Source organism: Sceloporus occidentalis, unplaced genomic scaffold (genome assembly GCF_023333645.1).
Source record: "Sceloporus occidentalis isolate IW3139 unplaced genomic scaffold, rSceOcc1.0.p SCAF_11, whole genome shotgun sequence".
Classification (NCBI taxonomy): Eukaryota; Metazoa; Chordata; class Lepidosauria; order Squamata; family Phrynosomatidae; genus Sceloporus; species Sceloporus occidentalis.
Genome location: NW_028316991.1, coordinates 19,019,453 through 19,041,782, shown reverse-complemented (window position 1 = coordinate 19,041,782; position 22,330 = coordinate 19,019,453). Strand labels below are relative to the sequence as shown.

The 22,330-nt window shown below is 39.2% G+C and overlaps 1 protein-coding gene across 1 annotated transcript; it reads right to left on the bottom strand.

The window, feature by feature from the left end:
- Positions 1-241: 241 nt before the first annotated feature.
- On the bottom strand, positions 242-20,826 carry LOC149305662 (scaffolding CK1 anchoring protein A.L-like). Its single transcript, XM_089477277.1, has 5 exons — positions 20,347-20,826; positions 15,114-15,281; positions 14,876-15,000; positions 1,881-2,050; positions 242-621 (listed from the first exon to the last, which is right to left on the bottom strand). Exons 1-5 carry the CDS (start codon positions 20,824-20,826, stop codon positions 242-244), a joined length of 1,323 nt encoding a protein of 440 aa, XP_089333403.1.
- Positions 20,827-22,330: the final 1,504 nt, after the last annotated feature.

The following is a 22,330-nucleotide window of genomic DNA, read 5'->3' as shown; positions in this document are numbered from 1 at the left end:
GGTTGGGTGTCACAGCCCAAAATGCACAAATATTTTACATAAATGATTGTTCTTTAAACAGTGCTATGTCTATTTTTTTCACTCGGTGTGCATTTTGCTGCGTATATAACAAGTGCTTTAGTTGCAACATTCCAGCTTTGGCTGCAACCCCTGCCAAAATTGCATCTGGATTTGTAATCCTTTCACAGTCAACCAGAAGCCCATTATCCATCCCTGCCATAAGAGGCAAATAGTCTTGATCTTAAATCATGGTTGGTTTAGAGTATAATCTCCATCCTTGGGTAAATCTTGAGGTGGTAAAGTCTTCACGCCTGTTCCTCAGGGATCGATATATGTCAGCATTCTTATTGAATAGTGTAGGGGTCTCTGGCGTGTAATTCCTTTGGTAATAATTAGGCTGGTAAGTGGTTGGAGATGGAGGAGTCCTCAGGGATGAGTAGCTGTGGAAAGAGTTCATCCTTTGCAGAGGTGATTGCTGAACAGGAGGGGTATAGGTGGGAGACACGGGGGACGCGGGACGTTGGGAAACCTGGGGGGTGCTGGTGGTGGAAGAACAGCTGAAGGGTTCAGAGGTGGTGTTCATGCTTTCCCTGGTACTGCTGTCTGTCATGATGCTCATACCTGGAATTACATACAGAAGTAAAGATACTGTTGCCATACTGTACTTACTGTAAGAAAGCCAATGGCTTCTAGTGACTCTTACTATAATCCTTTATTTTAAACAATAGAGTTAAACAATGTGTGACCCTAACATAAGGAATTGGAGGAGAGGCTTACTGTTCACATGTGCCCGTTACATGGTGCACCTGGAAAAGTCTAAATGTATTATTAAAATTATGTTAAGATCTGCAATATCTCGTTACAAGAATGTAAATGTGTATGGGACAGGAATATTACTGTCCTGAAGACAAGAACTAATTAAGGTTTGAGCCTTTATGAGCAGACTAGATGTGCCGAAAGGTTCTTGCCTCCCATCAAGTTCTATGTTTCTAACATATAAGTAATTTAATACTTTTACTTTTATGTTTTATGACCCGAGCCCCTGCAGGGATATACTGTTACAATATAATGAAGTGACTTTTGCTTATTGCATAGCTTACAATGTTTTCCTAACCGATGATAGTAGCTAATCCTCCTGTTATTGTAAATCATTCTACTAAGCTGCACATTGATAATGAGACATTGTTATAAAAACGGTATCGTTGTGACATTGAGAGATAACCCTGAACAATTAAATGTGCTTTTAAGCTATTTGAGAGGATCAACTCTGATAGATCTGTAACTCCCAGCTGTCCATTCTAAAGCTAACGACAGTTCTATATCAACAGTAGGTGTAGGACAGGATGTTTTCTGCTATAAACAATAATACATGGTCTTTGCATTAGGTATTATAGGTATTATTTTATTTGTTGGATGATGCTTTGTGACATTTTCCAATCTGCCCAATATGCGAATGGGAAGCACATTAATGGTTCTTGATCTATACTTGTGCATGCAATCCTTCCTTGTTTCTTTACAGCAGTTTTCATTTTTGCTGCAGTTCTACATTACCTTCCCCTAAAAAAGACCTGCATTCCTAAAAAAAGCACATATTTTGTAAACAGGTCAGCCAATTTACCCTGTAGGTGTTCTGACCCCTGCTACTTTAAGGTCAGCCCTTGACAACTGTCAATGTTGTCCATGGGTCTAATGCCGAGATGAGCCATCTAGGTTTTGGGATTGGGGCGTTAATTGGGCTTCCATTTACACCTGGACTTTTTCCCTATTAAATCCCATAGCTGCCATGTACAGGTTCCACCAGGCACATTACATACACAGTACATATTACTCTATGAAATGTAGTTTTATAAATACTCATTAGCCCCCCTGGTAGCTCTTACCACTATCCTCTCGTTTTAATACAGGAGCCATGGGCGCTGGAGACTTTAAGCCCATCACTGGTTTGGATGAACCATAGAGATGTCTAAATTCTTCATCAAACAATTCCACCACCTGTCCGGAAAACTTGCACAAAAAACTTCTATGCACCTGCCCCGACAGCCATGTGAAACTGTGAAAAAAGAGAAACAAAAAAGAGAAAGCCGTTTACAAAACACACAGACAGAGGCTTGTGAAATTTGCCCAGGTGTACATTTTCATGTTCTAGAACCTGCAGATAAACTCAACGGTGCTGAACTCCACTATTTGAGAACAACAGAGAAGGCCATATAGTGATCATTCCAAACTCATATGTAAGAACATAGTCTACCCAAAGCCAACTAGGCCTAGGGGGGGCAGCAGCTTATCTTCCACCACACTAGGGGCAGATTTCCCTATTGGGTGAAGCTACCTGGTGTGTCACCACTCATTAGACTTCAGGAGATATCTGATCTCTCCTGCCTGGCACAGCCGCCATAGGCTATTGGTCCCAAGCGCTGCATGTCGTTAACAGGCGGTGGGCCGGGATATGACATCATATCACAACGCTCAGCAGTAAAGATGGCAGCCGAGGAGGTGGTAGATGGGGCATTACGCTAGGTCAGGCCAGATGGGGGCATTAAGCTAGGTCAGGCCTATGGCAGAACGGAAGATTATTAGGTTGATGCACATCACTTTTCTTCGCTAACAGGACAAACTGATGCTGCTACAGGTTTATCCAGTTCCAGTCTTGTTGAAACACGTAGGTCTTCCTGTCTTAATGGATGCGAGAAATCTGCCGTACTTCAGTACTGTATTCAGAGTTATGACCCGGTGTGATTGGGTCCCTAGGGCCGCTGTTTCTTTGAACAGTTATAAATCTACTCATGGAAAATTTCTATGTATCTCTTCATTAGCCATTGTAAAAAGTTTAAATAGCTTTGGGTCAATGACCTCTTCAGGACTTGAATTTGTTAAGGTGAAACAAACACGTTGTTATGCCCTCTCCTTTACAGCTTAATGTAAGAGTCAAGTGGTGGCTGTGGTCAAGCTGGTAGTTGAATTAACTTTACTGAGTTAGGCAACCAGATTAACAAACTTAATTAAAGTTACAGGATAGCCATACCTAAAATCAAATCAAATCATAAAATCCAATCATAAAACAAATTTTAGTTTAAAATCAAATAGCAGAAACTGCATTAGATATAAAAGTATTTAATAATTAATTTAGTTTTATTAATTACATTGTCTGTGTTTCTACACATATCAGGTACAGCACACAAAAATACACAACAACATGTGTAATAAATAGGAAATTTGGGGAATTATGTATCAAACAAAGTATTTAACTTTATTAAGTAAAAAAGCGGGAGGTACTCATTATCCAATCAGGCTTTAGTAGCATTAGATGGGTTAATAAAACAGACTGATAAGGTGTACATTATTTAAAGTGATAAAAAAGTTTCTGGCCACAATTGTGAATTAATAAAAGGAAGTTGAGTAGTCTTAAAAATCAGATTGGTAATTTAATATAAAAAAAGATGTGTTGTTTGCCTTGTTTACATAAAGTTTATTGCATTTAGAAACTAGCGGGTATTAAATAAACTTTATCGCCCAACATTTTAAGTGTCAATAAGGGCGTCCCTAAAGCAAACCGATCACAGGCGCACCTATAAATATATTAGTGTCAAATAAAAGCGAAGGAAGCAGAACACAACAAACGTTACATGTTCACGTGAGATTCTAAAGACGTTCGAAATCTTGTTTGCGCATGGAGGTAATTTGCTTCCCCCCCGATAATAATTTCAGAGGCTGGGTTATTATGTACCAATCACGCTGATTAACTGCACAGGAATGCAGGACAATAAGGAGAAAATATTTTCTAGAAGCAAAAGATAATTGCAAACAAGTAGGAACAGAAATGACAGGACAGGGGATAATCTTACTGACAGCTCCTTTGGCATTTTCATTAATATGCCCCGAGGCGCAGGCTTACTGATCATCTCAGAGTCCAGGGCTTGGTATCTATACTTTGATATATTAAACTCGATGGCTACAGGATTCGTTTTCTCAATACAATATTGCCCTCTGCATTAAAGGAAGGCGTTTCTTGGTTTCTTATAGTTATACTTAATGCATTTTTGGCCTCGGTCCACTAAATCAGCAGGTCAGGCAAGGTGGCAGCTCCTTTGCTGTAGATCCCGGGGCGAAACATGCAACTAATGGAATATTTTTACCATTCCATTGATTGTGATAAAACTTATTTTAAAACTTTGCATCAAAATTGTTTTTTATATATTATATACACAGTATATTATATATATATATATATATATATATATAATATATTTCGCAGTTTACTTTATGTTACGAATAGCCTCATATCTATCCGATGACCCGTAAATGAACAATGACAGCCAAAGATTATTATTTTTTAAATTCCATTAAAACTGCCCTATTCTCTCTCCTGTCTTGTGATGCTGTGTTTTTGAGACGAGCGTCAGCCCCTACCCTAACTGTAACACCCATAACAAAAGTCAAGTAGATTTTGTTTTCTTAATTCGCCCTCTGCACCTGTAGATATGGATAGCATGAGAATATTAAAATCTCTGATAAAAGTGCCAGCTGTATGGTCACACACCCAGCCCTGGCATAACCTCCTACTATACGTTCCAGAATTCTGATTATAAATAACTACCGGTGCCAAGAAATCATCTTTGGCTCTGTAAATCACAGCAGTGTAATAAATAAATCAGTGATACATTTATAAACCGATCACATTCCGAACAAAAAAAAAGTGCAAAAAACATGAGCTGTACGGGCAAGCAGTTTTCTAAAGAATGGGATTCGGTGAATGGGGTTATCACCTGCTCAAACCCACGATAATCCCTTTTTGGGCCGAGTTTCTTTTTTAAGGCTTAGTATATCACATAAGTGACAGCAAAGATTATAAACATGATCTTGAGAATTTGTTTCAAGAGTTAGCAACTTGTTATCTGAAATCCGGAGTTCAAACAAAGGATTAAAAATGTACACTATATAATAAAAATCGTGTAGTCGACGTCTTAACCACGTTCTGTGTGCCTCCAAAACTAAGGCAAATGGGGAGCACGGCCAGCATGTCTTATTTGGTTCACGATTGTTAATAACGTATATTGTCAACCTTAATTTTACTGTTTATTTTTTATTCTCCCTTATAGCAATAGCCTTAAGGAATCTGCTGGCGCACTATAAAAAAAGAGTCCAAAAAAAAATATTTCATACAGAATTAATGTAATTATTTTTTCTAACAAAAAACCCCACCAGCTCTGAAGTGTGTCTATGGGTGATAAAAATAATTTTGACATGTCTGCCTTTTTAAGATATAATATCTCTGTTATATCTTAATCTAGTGATCTAGTGATTGAGATATAACAGATATATTATATTATAAAAGGTTAAATCTAGGGATTGAGATTATATTTAAAAAAAATTAAATCTAGTGATTGAGATATAACAAATACCGTATTGCCTCGATTATAGGCCGCCCCCGTATATAGGCCGCACCCTAAAAAAACATGCTGCCACTCTGTCCCCCCCCAAGATATGCTGCCACTGTCCCCCCCCCCGAGATATGCTGCCACTGTCCTCCTCCTCCCCACCCGAGATATGCTGCCACTCTGTCTCCCCCCCCCCGAGATATGCTGCCACTCTGCCCCCCCCGACTTACCAGAGCAGACTCCCGGGTGTCTTGCGGGGCCGGCGGGGGACATCTACGCAATACGCGTACACAACTTCCGGTGCCGGCACACAGTGCCGTATCTGTCTGAGCGTATCAGAGAGTAGGATACAGGTCCCCTGCACCGCTGCGGGGGATCTGTATCCTAACCCCGCTAGACCCCGAATATAGGCCGCACCCCCACTTTAAAGACTTAAAGTGGGGGAAAAAAGTGCGGCCTATATTCGAGCCAATACGGTATATTATATTTTAACAGGTTAAATCTAGTGATTGAGATTATATTTAAATCTAATGATTAAGATATAACAGATATATTATATTTTGAAAATTGAGATTGTAAATTTTACTTATCAGAACCCGATCAGTGGAGTGGAGGTGATATATTAGCCAAAATATATGGAATGTGTAGAAGGACCCTTACGTTTCACAGTTAACGCACAAAAATGTTTATGAGTTTTCCGGTTTGTGACCTTTTCCCCCTAACTACACAAGTCTAATTTTCTTACTCTCATAAAATCCCATAAAAAGGTGAACTTCAACATGGATTTTACTTACAAATAGGGCTAGGGTGTTCATTTAAGCCCCAAATTGACATGGACTACATTTGTCTACACACAGCTAAACACACAATCCAAAGATAGACATGTTACAACAATACTGTATTCAGGCTTCTTCTAATGAATCAGTATGAGCTCCTTGGAAAAATGGATTAAGACGATTTGCCACCTAAAGCATTGTTTTTAAAACTGTCAATCATAATAGCAGATTTGGAAAATATTAGAAGAATTATATAATTATATAAATAGAACATACCAGAAAAACCAATATTTAATAATAAAAAATAAAATTCTAATTAATACCTAAACCTGGCACCTAGCTATGCCTCTAAGAACACCCCGTAAATGTAATGTTATGTGCCGTTTACCCATATGATGGAGCTATATAAAACAAATAATAATAATTATTATTATTTATTATTATTATTATTATTTATCCTCAAGTTGCTCAGGGAATTCCCCAGAAAGACATTCTCTATTTATGTTTAGGACTATTTTGGGGGCTCTTAAATTCACAGTTTTTGTTCTGTTTTTGGGCCACTTTACATTATTTTTTCTTTCTTATATTTTTTTTTTTCTTTTCAGTTTTTGTGTCTATCAGAGTGTTATCAATGACTACATAGAGCTTAAGCCTTATATATGCTCTAGGTCATTCTCATACATATATATTTTTTTTTTAAATCCTTCATGTTACTGATTGCGATGATTATGACTGTTTTTTAATGTCACACAATACGAGATATTAGTATATTTTTGTCTTGTAGTAATCCTTGAAAATTATTAATTTAAAAAAAAACAAAAAACATTTAGTACTTTCCAAAAAAATAAATATTAATATTTACAAACTTAACTTAAAAAGATTACTTGGAAACTAGAGTGAAATGTCTGCAAAAATTGACCGCCAGCAGAATAAAACTGATTAAACCAGTTTAAATATTTTTTTAAATACAGCTCTTACAGTTTACTCACAACTCTATATATTATATAGAAAAGCTCAAATCATCAGAAGCAAGATAATCGATAGGGTAAATTAGGAAGGACTTAGAATTTACCAAAGTCATATCCGTAAACGGGAGACTACTTCAATTACAGTATTTTAGTAGATATAATAGGGATTTTTATGTATCAAAAGATTTAAGAAAACTTTAGTTTATAGTTCCGAACAATCAAGTATATTTGATAATGTGTATTTGATGTACAAAAAAACATTTTATGAGCACTTTGTCCCGACTCGATACATATCTACCCACAGCCTGCTGGTACATATACTACAAACAGCAGGACTTATTATCTAGATGATCTTTAAACCTTAATTAAGTATATTCGTGTGGTCTCATTGATCTGCTCATCAAAGTTGGAAGAAGGTAGCAAAATAAGATGTAAAAGCTCCCTTTAATTATACTGACTGTCTCTACTGATGGGTGACTATGCTTTATTTTTGATGCCTCTGATCAGAGGGTAATTATGTTTATTTTTCTTATTTTTTTTTTTTTCCAGCTTACATGTTTTTGATGTTTTAAATGAACTCCAAGGTTATTGTGAAGAGGCGTCTTTAATAGGCGGAAATGCTGTATACTGCAGGAGGTTATGTGATGGGAAAACAATCTGATGTGTATGTTTACCTGGTTATGTGTTTACTCATCTTTACATTTTTATCTCGTATATATATATATATATATATATATATATATTGTTAGAAACATAGAATTTGATGGCAGATAAGAACGATTCCACCAAACTAGTCCGCCCATTATTCCTGATGTCAAGACTTTAATAAGTCCTTGAGCACGTATGCCTATCCCATGTATGTTTAAATTCCCACTGTACTTATTGAAGATGACTTCAAGTTCCTACTCTTCTTTTAAATTATAGAACGTAGAAATTGAGAACCTTCCTCTCTCTCCAAATGTAAGGAGGTATCAGAGTCTTCTTGCCCCTAAAGAATACATTGACTATTACACTTAAAGGGACAATCCAGCCACCGTATGTACTTCAATGCATATAATAGCTGTGTGTCCCTATACCTATACATCAAAGCACATGAACATGTCTATAATTAGACCGCAGTCCATACACAGTCTCTCTCTCTCTCTCTCGTATCTGCGTTTGTAGCAAATCTGTCAGTTGCATGAAACCTGTTTCTTTTAAGCCTCTAAAAAACTTGTTTACCGACTTTCCTGAGTTTTCGGCAGGTCTGTCATCCAAGAAAGGAGCAAAGAGTGTCAACTCTTGACAACTTAATTGGACTATAAAGCTGGGGGGGTTTACAAAGATTTTAAATATGCCCTTGGGTATAATGGAACCAAATTTCCTATAAGCGTGGTCACCTATTAACGGGGGGCTGGAACAAGCTTCCACCACAGTGACACCCCCAGCCCACAGCCCATTCATTCTTGAAAGCGAAGGAAATAGAGGTCTGTGAATCCACCGGCATGGACCCCTCCACTAACACTAGGGCTCAGTATCTACTGGTGCTCCATAAATCAATGTAATAATTCCTTTGTGGTCTGTGTGATCCCTGCTGCTGGGCTTTGGGATACGATGCCATATTCCACAGGTGACATAGGCCACAGGAGGGCAAGTGTTGGTGGAGATGTTGATGTGGTGGCTGCGCAGACCTTCTCCTTCAATCTCTGGTGGTCTTTGAGCTCAAGCCTCAGAACCAAGGAGACGGTTGAAGGGACAGGAAGCTCTCCTTCGCTCCCAGGACAAGAAAAGGGCTTGAAAAGAATACCCCTGAGCCAAGTGAGGCAGTATCTGCCTGGGCTGGTGTTTGTAGTGTCTGGTGGAAGGCTTTCCAGAGCCTTGCTGAACCGGGTCTGGCAGGGAGGTCAAAATCAGGGGATATTTCAGCTGGTCAGCCTTAAACTGGAAAAGTATAGACCAGAGGGGACTCCAATGGGAGATAATCTTTTATTATTTTGTACAATTCTGAAATGTTTTTTTTTCACACACACAAAAAACCAATCACAGCACAATTCAGCATAGGAATAGAAATCGCCAGTCAGTTGAGTTCCCAGGAAAACCACATTTTAAAAATAAATCTTTCCATACACATATACACAGGTATGCAGCCACTCAGGAGACACTCATCCAGCGACATCCCCACCTAGACACATGTACACATGCATACACACTGACTCCAACACACTAACTGCACAGAGTGACTGCAGGCTGCTGGTCGGGGGCTCCTGACAGTGACTCTGACCTTTCTTCCCAACAACCAAGAACCATGGCTGTACCACTTTTAATGTCAGCAACATGCGCTGCTGTACAATGCAGGTAATATACCGTATTTGCTCGATTATAAGACGACCCTGATTATAAGACGACCCCCCAAATCTTAATATTAATTTAGGAAAAAAAGAAAAAGCCTGAATATAAGACGACCCTATAGGAAAAAAGTTTTACCAGTAAATGTTAATTCATTTAAACACTTTTTTTAATAAAAGCTATGCTTGAGAAAAATATTTTGGTTTTATTTCCTTCTATTTTCCAACCTGTCCCCCAGTTATGCACATCTGCCCCAGAAGTGCCTTATACCCCCTATATGCCACTGTGCCCCATGATATGCCTTTTAACCCTCTAAATGCCACAGTGCCCCATAATATGCCTTTTAACCCTATATGCCACTGTGCCCCATGATATGCCTTTTAACCCTATATGCCACTCTGGCACTTAGAGGGTTAAAAGGCATATTATGGGGAAGAGTGGCATATAGGGAGGTTTAAGGCATTTCAGGAGGCAGAGTGGCATTAAAGGGGTTAAAAGGCATTTCACAGAGCACTCTGCCTCCAGAAATGCCTCAAACCCACATTTAACACTCCCCCTCCCTCCTCCAAACTTACCGGTGCTTCTGAGTTGGGGGGGGCGCATAACACAGGAGGGTCCAGGTCCCCTGCATCTGAGCCCCAGGTGCTTAGTCCGGGCAGCATGTAGAGCTCCACGCGAATCGCGTAGAGCTCTAAGCACCGGGGACTCAGAAGCACCGGTACGTTGGAGGGGGCATAACACAGGAGGATGCAGGTCCCCTGCATCCTCCTGTGTTATGCCCCCCCCTCCAACGTACCGGTGCTTCTGAGTCCCCGGTGCTTAGTCCGGGCAGCGTTTAGAGCTCTACGCGATTGTATCGTGTAGAGCGTAGAGCTCTACACGATACAATCGCGTAGAGCTCTACACGCAGCCCGGACTAAGCACCGGGGACTCAGATGCACCGGTAAGTTGGGTCGGGGGTTAACACAGGAGGATCCAGGTCCCCTGCATCTGGGTCCCCAGTGCTTAGTCCGGGAAGCGTGTAGAGCTCTACGCGATTGTATCGCGTAGAGCTCTACACGCAGCCCGGACTAAGCACCGGGGACTCAGAAGCACCGGTAAATTGGGGGGGGGGATTAACACAGGAGGATCCAGGTCCTCTGCATCGCTGCGGGGGATCTGGATCTTAGTCTCATAATCAGACCTATTTGAGGTCTGATTATAAGACGACCCTGATTATAAGACGAGGGGTATTTTTCAGAGCATTTGCTCTGGAAAAAACCTCGTCTTATAATCGAGCAAATACGGTATATAAATGAAACAACGAGGAAGAGGAAGCTCTTTGCCAAATTCCCCACGTTGCCCTTTTGTTATTCAACATGTCCAAAGGCAAGTTAGACTGCTCTGTGCGGCAGCATGGCTTTCCTTTTTCATTTCCTGTGGCGTAACCAAATTAAGTTTCCGCACAAGGCTTAGTTCATCTAGGGCCTTGTGTGGTTTCATAATTGGGTTGGTAAAAGTAGTATTTGTAATTCTGTGTCGTACCTTTCGTTAGCATACATTCCCTACGAAATATTAGTACAAATGGCACTAACACGATGGTAGGAATAGCAAACACAATTTGGAAAATCTAGACTATGCTAAGTAAGAACACAGAACATTCCACATTCTAAGCCTTCCTACTCTACCTGAACCCCGGTATATATGTTCCAGTTCTATATATTAGGGTATACTATCATTTTTTTCCATTCCAACTGTAGAAAACCCACACCAGGTCCTTTAGAGATGTATAAATTTGCGTGTGAGTTCCAAATCTTCTCACATTTATGAATTATTTGCTGTCTAGAAGTTCCCTGGACCGCAACATCAGTGGAATTCTTTGAACGATGGATGAGTATGAATAATGCTTTACAATTAACCTGCTTTATGTAAACATAGCTATATCTCCAGGCACAGGCTGACAGCTTACAAATATATCTTTAAAACTCTGACATTTGCTCCTCATTTTATGAATAATGACCAGTTGGCTTTGCTTTATGCAACAAAGAACGGAGGTCAAACCAAGTCCAAGCCCTGCAGCGAGAGCAGAAGGGACAGAGACGCGGCCAACATATTGCAAAAGAAAAGATATCTGAAAATGATTAAAATGACCATGTTTGTAAAGATCATATCATTCTGAATTAAACTGCAACAATCATTCTATTCGACCTTACCAAATTTAGTGGTTTTTTTAATTGCGCCAGAATTGTTTCTGTTTGGGCCACTTTAAGCAGTTTAATGAATCGTTTAACGGAATAAAATACTTGAATATTATCATGCTTTATGGTCAAAATCTGAAGAATTCTGTTCAAAAATATGCGAATCCAATATCTATTTAAATGAGAGAATACAGTTAAATTACAGTATATGAACCCCGTGAGATGGGGACTCCTCGCCATTTTACTTTAATTTAGAAAATCAAAAACAGCAATCTAAAATGGAATTTTTAGAGAGAATTGAGGCATTATATACATGAACTAATAATAAGAATATTTGCATCACATATTTAAAATTCGGAACACAGAATATACATTAAAGTATGACTTTATATTTCCTATACGCCCAAATTTATATTAGAAGTTAATTAGCTCTGATATGTATCCACTCTTGGAGTCTCAAACATACTTCATTAGTAGATAAGGATCTTTGGATGATCCCCGAAGGGCCGGTTACCACCCAATATTTTGGGATAAGCCAAAAACCCAGGCCTCGAACACACCGGGAACGTCTGGGGCTTTTCAAGTCCAAACAGCGTCACACCAGCACTTATCCGCTGAATATAATTAAGCACTCATTAAATGTGAAATTTTGATAGATTTTGCTTGGGATGTAATTATATCTTTAGCTACCAAAAGTGCCTCTTGAGGGCACAACTTTTATTGCGCATTGAGTAGTTATGTTTTATTATGTTGAATCATAACTTTATAACTTCAGAAAACATTCTCTTGGAGTATATCTATGAACGTATGGGAACTTCAGATTTTATACCCAAGCAATCAGTGCCAACTCTACACTGCGGTCTCCACCAGATGTGGCCATCATGTTTTTGGCAATACTCAACCCCGTCGAAAGCCATGCTAATTTACAAGACCCAGGAGCAACAGCAAGTGTTCCTACCCAACAGTGACCAACCATACGAACATAGATATACAAAGATATACCAATGGAATAATACAGCTATATAAACAGAGCTACATAGACCAGATCACGCATGTATTGGGGGGCAGGCCAGTGGGTGGCACAGCATTAGCTGAACTGGGGCCATATGGCCGGGCATCCGAGCTAAACTCATCCACAACATAAGGAAAGCACCTATAAACACCCATATGGATGCTCTTGAGGACCATTAGTCTAAATGAGAGGATGAGTTTGAGCTTGCTTTTCTCCTGTATTGTGAAACCTGGCATTGAGCTCAAGCCCAAACGTGGACACACATAGTTTATGTATGATTATATTCTATAGGTAAGATTAGAAAGCACAAATATTTTGACGTTTTAATAAACTAACTCTAAAAATAACAATTATTGAAGTTTAATGCCCCTGATATTAATTCTATAAATTGTCATATAGTGAGGGAATGTAAACATGCATGGGATAGGGCCCCCCTGGACGGTCAGGAAGGGGGAACATGACTGCTGTCCCCATGCCTGGCGTCAGTAGTTCATGGTCCGGCTCAGGATGTGGGTTGCAACATTGTTGCTTTAATGTACTGGGGAGGAATAAAGGGGAAACTTACCTTGTTCTGACCTTCAGTCATTTTACACTCTGGACGAGCTTCCCTCCCACCCTCCCCTGTTTTTCTGTATTTGTTGTGATCTTTGTTCCTGTGCTGGTGTCGGTTTTTTCTTTTCTTCTAGTCACAGCGGGAAGTCATGGCCGGTCCCTTTGCTTGGAATATCCGGTGTATAGAGAAGACTGGGGGAGACGAGTTCTGCGGAGGCTGATGGTACCCAGAACGAGAGCTCTTGGTAATGTTTGGGGTATCTGCCTGTCGGTAACACGACAGCTGGCAGGATGGTTATGTTTATGGTTACAATGTGCTGGTTCATGATGTTTTAATAAAGCTGTGGCCAATGCCCTTACCCACAAACTGTGTCGTCTTATCTTTGGGTGGGGATGTGGGCTTGAGCCATTCTTGGTTGTGGTGGCTTGGGTCTAAGCAGTCAAGGAATATGGCTCCTGAATCTAAGACAAGACCAACTGATTAAGGTCTGAGTCTTTACAATAGGAAAAACCACCAGACTAAATGGGCCGAACGCTTCTCATCTGGCGTCACATTCTATGTTCCGATGTGATCCTCATCCCTTTCGCACTGTTATGTAATTATTACGATCATGTGGGTGACGCTTGTTATTTGTACTTTGTGAAGGCGGATCAGAAAATCTTTGTTATCGCATTTCTTTGTGAACTCTTGTGGCAAGTACGTGGTTCGAGCGGAATTATGAATAAATGTTATATAAAGGGAGTGGATTTTTCACGCCCAACAACTCAGGTCTTGTTTTTTTTCTTTTTTTTTAAAGGAGTGCTATTGTTTTTTCTTCCGAAATAAATGTCCGTGACATTATGTATGCATATCGTTTCTTTCGGCAATAGTTTTACAAACAGAATACTGTGTTCTCTGACAGAAACCACCACTGAGAAACCATAGAGAAGAACTCTGAGCCTTAATAAGGTGTGATGGCATTCTATGAGACATCTCTATGATCTTCTTACAAGAATGAGTTGAGCACGCCAGGGACATCACAAAGTAGCAGCAACTAAAGTGTTTTGTCTGTTAACTGTTACCCCAAGGACTATAAGAAACGGTAAACACGCATTAAAACACGTCATTTCAAGTTAAAAGCAAAAAAGAGAAAAATCTCTATATTCCTTATATGTGTTTTTGGAAAATAAGATAAAAGATGGGTATCTCATGGCCAGGACCTATAGTCAGACATACTAGCTCCCCTCTTCACTCCTGAGGAAGTAGGCTTTGTGGGGAACTGGCCCCTGAATTATCCCCGGCCTCTTACCCAAACTAGTTTCACACAATAAATGGAATAAGATCTAACCCTGGAGACTGGTGGCATCTGCCAGTCACCCAACCTGTATGTGCTTTACAGGTAGTTTCTGTGTGAAACACTCCGCACAGACGCTTGGCCAGTCTTTTTAATCTTGACGGACCTTTAGCCTATTAGTCGCAGGCTAGCGTTCCATTGTGCTGGACGGATACTTTAGAAGGACTATGAAAAACCACAGCTCAGGTCGTGGATGAACACCTTCACTCATGTGTCCCGTAGACCCAGAGGTTCTGCTTAGCTAAATCATTGTTCTTTGGCCTAAAGAACTTAGGGAAGATATATTCAGAAACAGGTTCTACCATCAGGAGTTGCTGTGGTTATAGACAGAAAAAGTAACGTCTTAATACACCTACCTGAACGTTCCGGACAAAACACATCTCCAGTCAGATATGATGAATTTTTCATGGATTTGACCAGAAAATTTTTTGCCAGATTTTGCACAGTATACTTCCCCAGACACACTTCTCACGCAAATATTCTGCAAGAAAATACACAGCGACAATAAATGATTGGGTATGAGATAAAAACAGAGACATCTGATTATCCTGCCACATGTTGACCGCCTTGCTTAGTGAAAATACAATGAGATACCTTGAGGTGGATGTCTCTGACTTGAAGCTTTTCACACATCTCCATAAAGAGATGGATTTTGGTGGCATCAAGCAGCAGGTAGACAAATATATTCCTTTTATTAGCTGCTTCTAAAATATCACAGAATATTTCAGGATCTGTGAATTCGTCCATCATTATAGCCAAAACCTAGACAGAAAATTTAAATTTGTGAAATTTACTACCAAACTCCTTGGAGAATAAAAAACATGTGCAAGAACATAAATACGGAAAGATGAGTTGAGTATATACATATATATATATATATATATATATATGACATTATGAGTTAAGTCAAAAGCTTTTAATAAAAATAAATACCAATAAAAATTTATTAAAACATACTGCAATACTGATTATACCACTGGACTATCCCCACATCATATATAAGATATATAGTGATAATTGTATTTTTTTTTTTTATATGTTTATGAAATATTTCAGAATATTGTGCTGCATGTACATAGTTTTCCCCCCAAAAAATAATATATACATATATATACAGTATATATAGTGTTAGATAAACAACAGATACAGTACTTATTATGTAGACATATAAAAAGTATAAAAAGACCACGTCACAATGAGTGACAGCTCCTGCCCTGAAGCCAGAATAATGAGAGAACACCACGAGGCAGAATACGTGTCAGCGAGGGCTTCAGAATCTTCTGGGAGCCTAAAGGTCACCAAGCTCCAAACTTCTGAGCAATGGCCGGGACTCATTTATCAACGCCATTCACAGCACCTGTATGAAGTCCGCAGTAGCTTCTGATTTTAACCTGTCGTTAGCCTTACATTAGACTTTACTCACATAATCAGAGGGAATTATTATTATTATTATTATTATTATTATTACCTTTTATTTATATAGCCCCAACAGTTTACACAGCGCTTAATACAATACATCTATTCAAAGGGTCTGACAAGACTAGAATTGACAGACTAAGACAAACCGATACATTAGGTGGAGAGGCTTGGCTCACAATCTTACAATCTAGAGGGAATAGTTGATGTTAACGGAGCGATTTGATCGTTTGTCTTCTGGCTTGATCCGTTCTGTGCTCTCATACAGGTCTACCTGCCCTAAGAGAGGTATTCTGGACTAAATTGAATGTAAACTATTAAGTTTTGACTATTTTTTAAACTCAGTCCTGTACTTTGACCATTATTGTACTCATAAAGGTAAAGGAAGTGCAATGGATGACAAGCTCTTGGGATCAGCCTGTGGCATCAATTGGAAATTTCAAATCTGTAAAAAATATGTGCCCGGTTTCTCTGTTGGCGCCGTGGGAAACAAACCTCTTTTGCCTATTTTGTATGCTTACTTTGAACCATCAATCAATGTAACATTAACCCTTACTATAGTGCATGATAACCCACTGTGAACACATCTTACTGCAAGGGTTAAACACACGCTATTCTTATTTAAGATAATTTGTTCTGTTTTCTGTTTTCTTTTTTTTTATTTTTCTTTATTGATTGACCGATATGGCTCTGTCATATTCCACAGCTCTGTACAAAAGCTAAAAAGGACATTTGATCATTGGAAATTCATGCATTGAGGGCAAGAGATGGGTAGACAGGGTTGTTGGAAGCAGCTGAGGACCTGCCTAAATTGCCTAATCCAGGGTAATTCCAGGTGGTAACATATACATTGATCATTGTAACATTAATGGGATGGTAGCCATCGTGCACACCCTATTTTGTGAAATCACATTCATACATCTTATTAGAGCCGATTACAGCCAGTCACTACCTGCTTTGGGCACAGGTGAGGCAGATGGTACACAAATGTCTATAGGTACACGCTATGTATCAGCGTATCTGTATAAAAGCACGGGATCAACCCATCAGCCCATACTAACAACATACAAGCACATGTGTTGTCACGTCCTCAAACAGAAACGCCAACCATGTATTGATAGGCATGCTTTAAAGCAACAATGATATTATTTCACCAATATTAAAAAAAATAGCTTTTATTTAATAAATAAATAAAATTAAATATATCTACAAAGGGATATCTGTAATTAAATATTATTAAGTACCGTATATATAAACAAATATTTTTTTTTCTCATACAGATATTATTAAATCATTTATTTAAAAAAAAATGGTTGCTGCACAGAAACCAGTTTAAAAATATTGCAGGTGTTATTAACACTTTACTAACTGGAAGATTAACGCAGTCTAGTGATATGTAATAAAATAAATAAAAAAATTAGGATTTGTATTCTAATAATAGATAGATTGGAGCCTTTTTATTTGTTTGGTGATCTTTCAGCTAAGTTTTAATTAAGGCATATTATTGTTTCTTTGGATCTTTGAGGGTTACCCGTTATTTATCCTTTTTACCCCAGACACGGATATCATTTTCCAGGTCTACTTTTCTGTACATCCTTTAAAGCAATATCTCAATGTTGTTTAATTTAACCCTATAATTCCCAAGAATTAGGCAAATTAAATATCTCAGGTTTTGTAAAAATAATTTTAGGGCTAGATGGCGGATAAAAATATTTATTATATTATATGTATTTAATGATCTGATCTATGCCTATTGAGAGCTGAGAAATCTAAGTCTTTATTAAGCATAGTATTGAATAATGATATTAACAACTCCAATAATAGCTAATTTTCAAATATAGTTTTATCTCGGGTAGGATAATTTATTTCCCACAGTAAATATATAGCTGTAATTTCATTAGTGTGATAGTATTATGTTTCATGCAGCTTCTGGAAATGTCAAGATATCAGGTTCCCTAGTGAAGTATAGTAACAAAATGAAATTTTTTGAATGTCAAATTACATGGTAAAAAGACCTCATACTTAACTAAAAACATTTTTTTTTTTTTAAAGTGTGATGTCATTCGTGTAATACGTGGCATTTAAAAGAATGATCATCAGCATGCAGTCATCCTCGTATCATATCACATGCCTCGGTGGGTGAAATGTATATAGTCATTTTGTTCTTGATCTGTCGCTTTTTTTTCTTAATCTCATATTGTACGGTTCTATACACTAAGGAAACCTGTTTTTAGCGAGTTTACACAATAAAATAAACAATGTAAAGAAAAGCCCAGGAGCTATAAACACAGGCGCTGTGTGAATAGGGTTCTGAATGAACATGTAGCCGGAACATACAGTCGGTAGAAAAAAAGGAAAGCAAAGGGTTAACTAAAATACGAAATGTAGACATGGAGTCGCCCCCCCTGCGACGTTTGCCAAGACGTAGAGTGCAGGTACGTGTCAGGAGATGCATTCAGCCAAACACCTGGAATCTGTGGCAAATTGGGGCAGATTTAAAGAGACCGATCCCCTATCATTAATGTGCATGATGGCCGGAGTGTCTCTTTAAACGAGGAACCTGAGGATTGCCCACCTGGTACTCTACCACCCGTACACTGCGCGGGAGCTTAACTGCCCCTCTGCCTGACAACTTTTCAAATAGCCTTAGAGGGGTTGTTTTGCTGTAAGGGGTGTAGGACTTTCCGGCAACTTTTTAATTGGACTTGGTGACATGCTATTCACATTATTGGGGCTTTTGGGGCTGTAGAATCCTGTGATACCCTCATACCCAGCAAACATTCTGAGCTCCTACAAAAGAGAGACATCAGGGGAGGAAAGAGGGGCATCAGGAGAGGAAAGAGGGGCATCAGAGGAGAGGTAAGAGGGGCATCGGAAGAGAAAAGAGGGGCATCAGAGGAGGAGTAAGAGGGGCATCGGAAGAGGAAAGAGGGGCATCAGAGGAGGAGTAAGAGGGGCATCAGAGGAGGAAAGAGGGGCATATGGGGAGGAAAGGGGGCATCAGAGGATGACAGAGGGGCATATGGGGAGGAAAGAGGGGCATCAGAGGAGGAAAGAAGGACATCAGAGGAAGAAAGAAGGACATCAGAGGAGGAAAGAAGGACAAGGAGATTTCCACTTAGGATAGAAATTTGTCAAAATCTGCTGCATGTAAAATGATACCAATTCATACAGGGGTTTGAGTCAACCGAACATAAGCCATTGTCTGTGGAGACACACGGTAGCCCCTGTGCCCGCGGCGTTATGCCCGTACCAATGAGTGATTGGATTATACCTGCCAGGTGAGCGAGCGTAATGTACATTGCATGCTACTCATGCCTGTCAGATACTGTAAAGAGTGACAGAGCGGTGACTAACAATGCAGCTCTAATACACTTCCGCTCCATGTGTGAACAATTGTTACTTATGTACCTATAAAGGGAGTTGTGCAACCACATTAACCCCTTCACTTTCAGACCTACTGGTTACATTTCTGGAAAAATCCAGAACTGAAATAAATATCATCAGAAAAGAGAGATCATTTCTCTTCCGAGAGATTGTGTGTATCTGGGGCAGGATTTTTCATAAAAAGCTACTTTTTTAAGATAATTGCATGGAAATGAATGCATACAATATGTGTTATATAACAATTCACAGCCAGTCTTATCAGAATGAATCACATTGATATATTTAAAAGCAGGAAAGTGTCCAAAGGATCACATCTGTGCCACGGGAAGCTTTTTGCACATTTTCTGTGCTCATGTCTGCTCTATGTCATAGGTGACATATGACATCATATCACAGAGCCCACAAGTGGCAAAGGAGGAGGCAAAACCCAGACGCACAAATCCCCCTTTAATTCCTTAATGTTCTTTTCGGTTTTGAAAACTTGCAGTATTTTAACAAAAGCTTTCAGACCTCTGTGCATAATTCTTCAGAAACGTAATTATTCACCCCCAGGAAATGTGTCTTTTTTTTATCCTGTAGATTCTAGGTTTCTATTTCCATCACCTTACATAAATATGAAATACAAAAACATGCTTGTTCTTATTGAGTGTGATGGACTTTGCATATATATATATATATATATATATATATATATATATATATATATATATCCACCTCAAATACAATCCAGGTGCTTCTTCCAGCCAAACAAATGTATAAAATATTTTAATAAAATGGCACCTTTTATCAGGTGATACATATATATATATATATGCCATAATCAATTTATTCTATTATATTAAATTAATGAAAGTTCCATTTCCGACGATAACATTGAACACGCCTGAGTATTGGGTTATCTATATATTTTGTGTTTTGCCAATCCGGATATATTAACAATTTCCTGGTTTCTTGCATAATGATTAAATGATACAAAATAGCAACTAAATGGTTCTATAAAATAAATGGACGGTGTGTGCCCTACCTGGGTTGTCCTGTGTATGCTTCTCCTGATACTTTCCCGAATGTTGTTGGTTTTATCGGTTTGGAAGTAGACAGTAGCACTTGACTTGTCCTTCAGATAGGGCTTTTCCTCGCTGCTCCAGTTATGCAGTGGGGTTTTGAGGTCGCTTTTATCTGAGTTCATGGGATAATAGCTTTCAGACTTCATTGAATGGTTTCCATTCAACTCCGCTCCATCGCTGTCAGTCTGGTTCTCTCTGGCGTAATAAGGCTCCTTGACATTGTCCTTTATATACCTGACTTCTGCTTCAGAAAGAAAGTCTACCTCTCCTTCTTCATTGAGAACTTTGCGATAGGCTTCTGGACCCTCATCCAGAAAGGCATCGGTGGCCAAGCGAGCACTTTCATTGTAACTGAATTCTACTTTAGTCAGTTTGGCCCACTTGTTTTTAGCTTCTTCGATCCTTTTCTTGAGTTTTCCGAGACTTTTCGACCTGTTCATCTTCTCTCTTCTTTCTCAAGCTGTTTTTTTTTTTCTTAACCGGTATCGTCCAAGGTTCTAACTGATTTCTAAATGTTCTGTTCTTCGGTTTTTATGGTTGTCTGAGCTCATGAATTATTCAACGCTTTCTAGGTATTGTCGGAGTTTTCGGAGTAGGTTTACACATTCGGTAAAATGGTCGCGATGTTCTTTTCATGACATCTAACGACTAAATGCTCCGTGAAAGTGAGCTGAGATCAGAGGAGAAGTGAAATCCCTGTCATTTAAGCTTATCTAAGAGAGGACACACCTCGCCTTTAGGCTACAACAGTGGTTTGGCAACTCCTCTGCCGGGTTTGTGAAACCCTGTCATATATCTGCTCGGGATTTCAACACGTCGGTGGAGAAGAGGCTACTTCAACTCGTTGAGGTGATGGAGCAGTTACGTCGGAGCTTTCCGGAATGTTTATATACAGGGTCAAAAATAACCACTCGCTAGGGGTCTGTAGCAAATGTCATTATGTGCTAGAAAAGCACGGACTTGTGAGTATTGAATTCCACGAGGGAGAAGTGTCCAAAAACACAAGGATGGACAAAATCTTATGGACGTTATCCTGGAATCGAAATTTTATTTTATTTTATTTTTCTCTATTTTATGCAGGTTGAGTAACCCCTTATCCGGAATGCTTGGGACCAGAAGTATTGCGGATAAAGGATCATTTCGAATAACGGATCTGTCTTCTCACCCGCATCCGCTCCGTTATTCATGCTTCTCCCGCGGCCCCTGAGCATTTCCGGTTCGTTGTTCCGGCTTCCCCAGAGCACTTCTGGTCCTGAAAAGGCGAAGCCTGAACAACGGAGGGGACAGCAGAGAACGCGAAAAAGGAGATGGAGAAAGAATCTATTTCCAGGGCTAGCATTTGGTTATTAGGGTTTCTAATTAAAAAAGGGTCCCTCGTCTCTGTGTTTTTAAATGTTTATATATTTAAGGACTTAGCAATTTTAAAAGACTGGGGCGCCCATGCATGAGGCCCTCGAGTTGCTGCTTGATTATTCATATACCGTAATAGTCACTGATGGAGCATCCAATTCCTGCATTTATGGGCAATATAGATTACACTTGGCTCATGGAACATATTACTAGGTGACTGAATACACATAAATTACACGGAAAAATGCAATTAAGATGGACTGATTGTCCTGGCATGTGTATAAGCGGTATTTAAAGAGTACATAAAATCTGTATTTTTCCATGAAAGCATTAACCCTTTTTTTACAGCCCAATTAATTGTTGCTTTGATTCTCTTTCTAGCCCCATTCCCTTTTGCCCATTGACCTTCCTTTATAAAACAAAATTGATGTATTGGCATTTAATTTATATATAAATACATGTGCATAGCCGGGAACTCTCAGGGTTTGGCCCCGAATCTCAGGGTTTTTGCCATAATCTCAGGGTCTCGGTATAAAGGGCCAAAATCTCAGGGTCACACATTCTGGGGCTGACTCATTCCTATTCTACACTGCT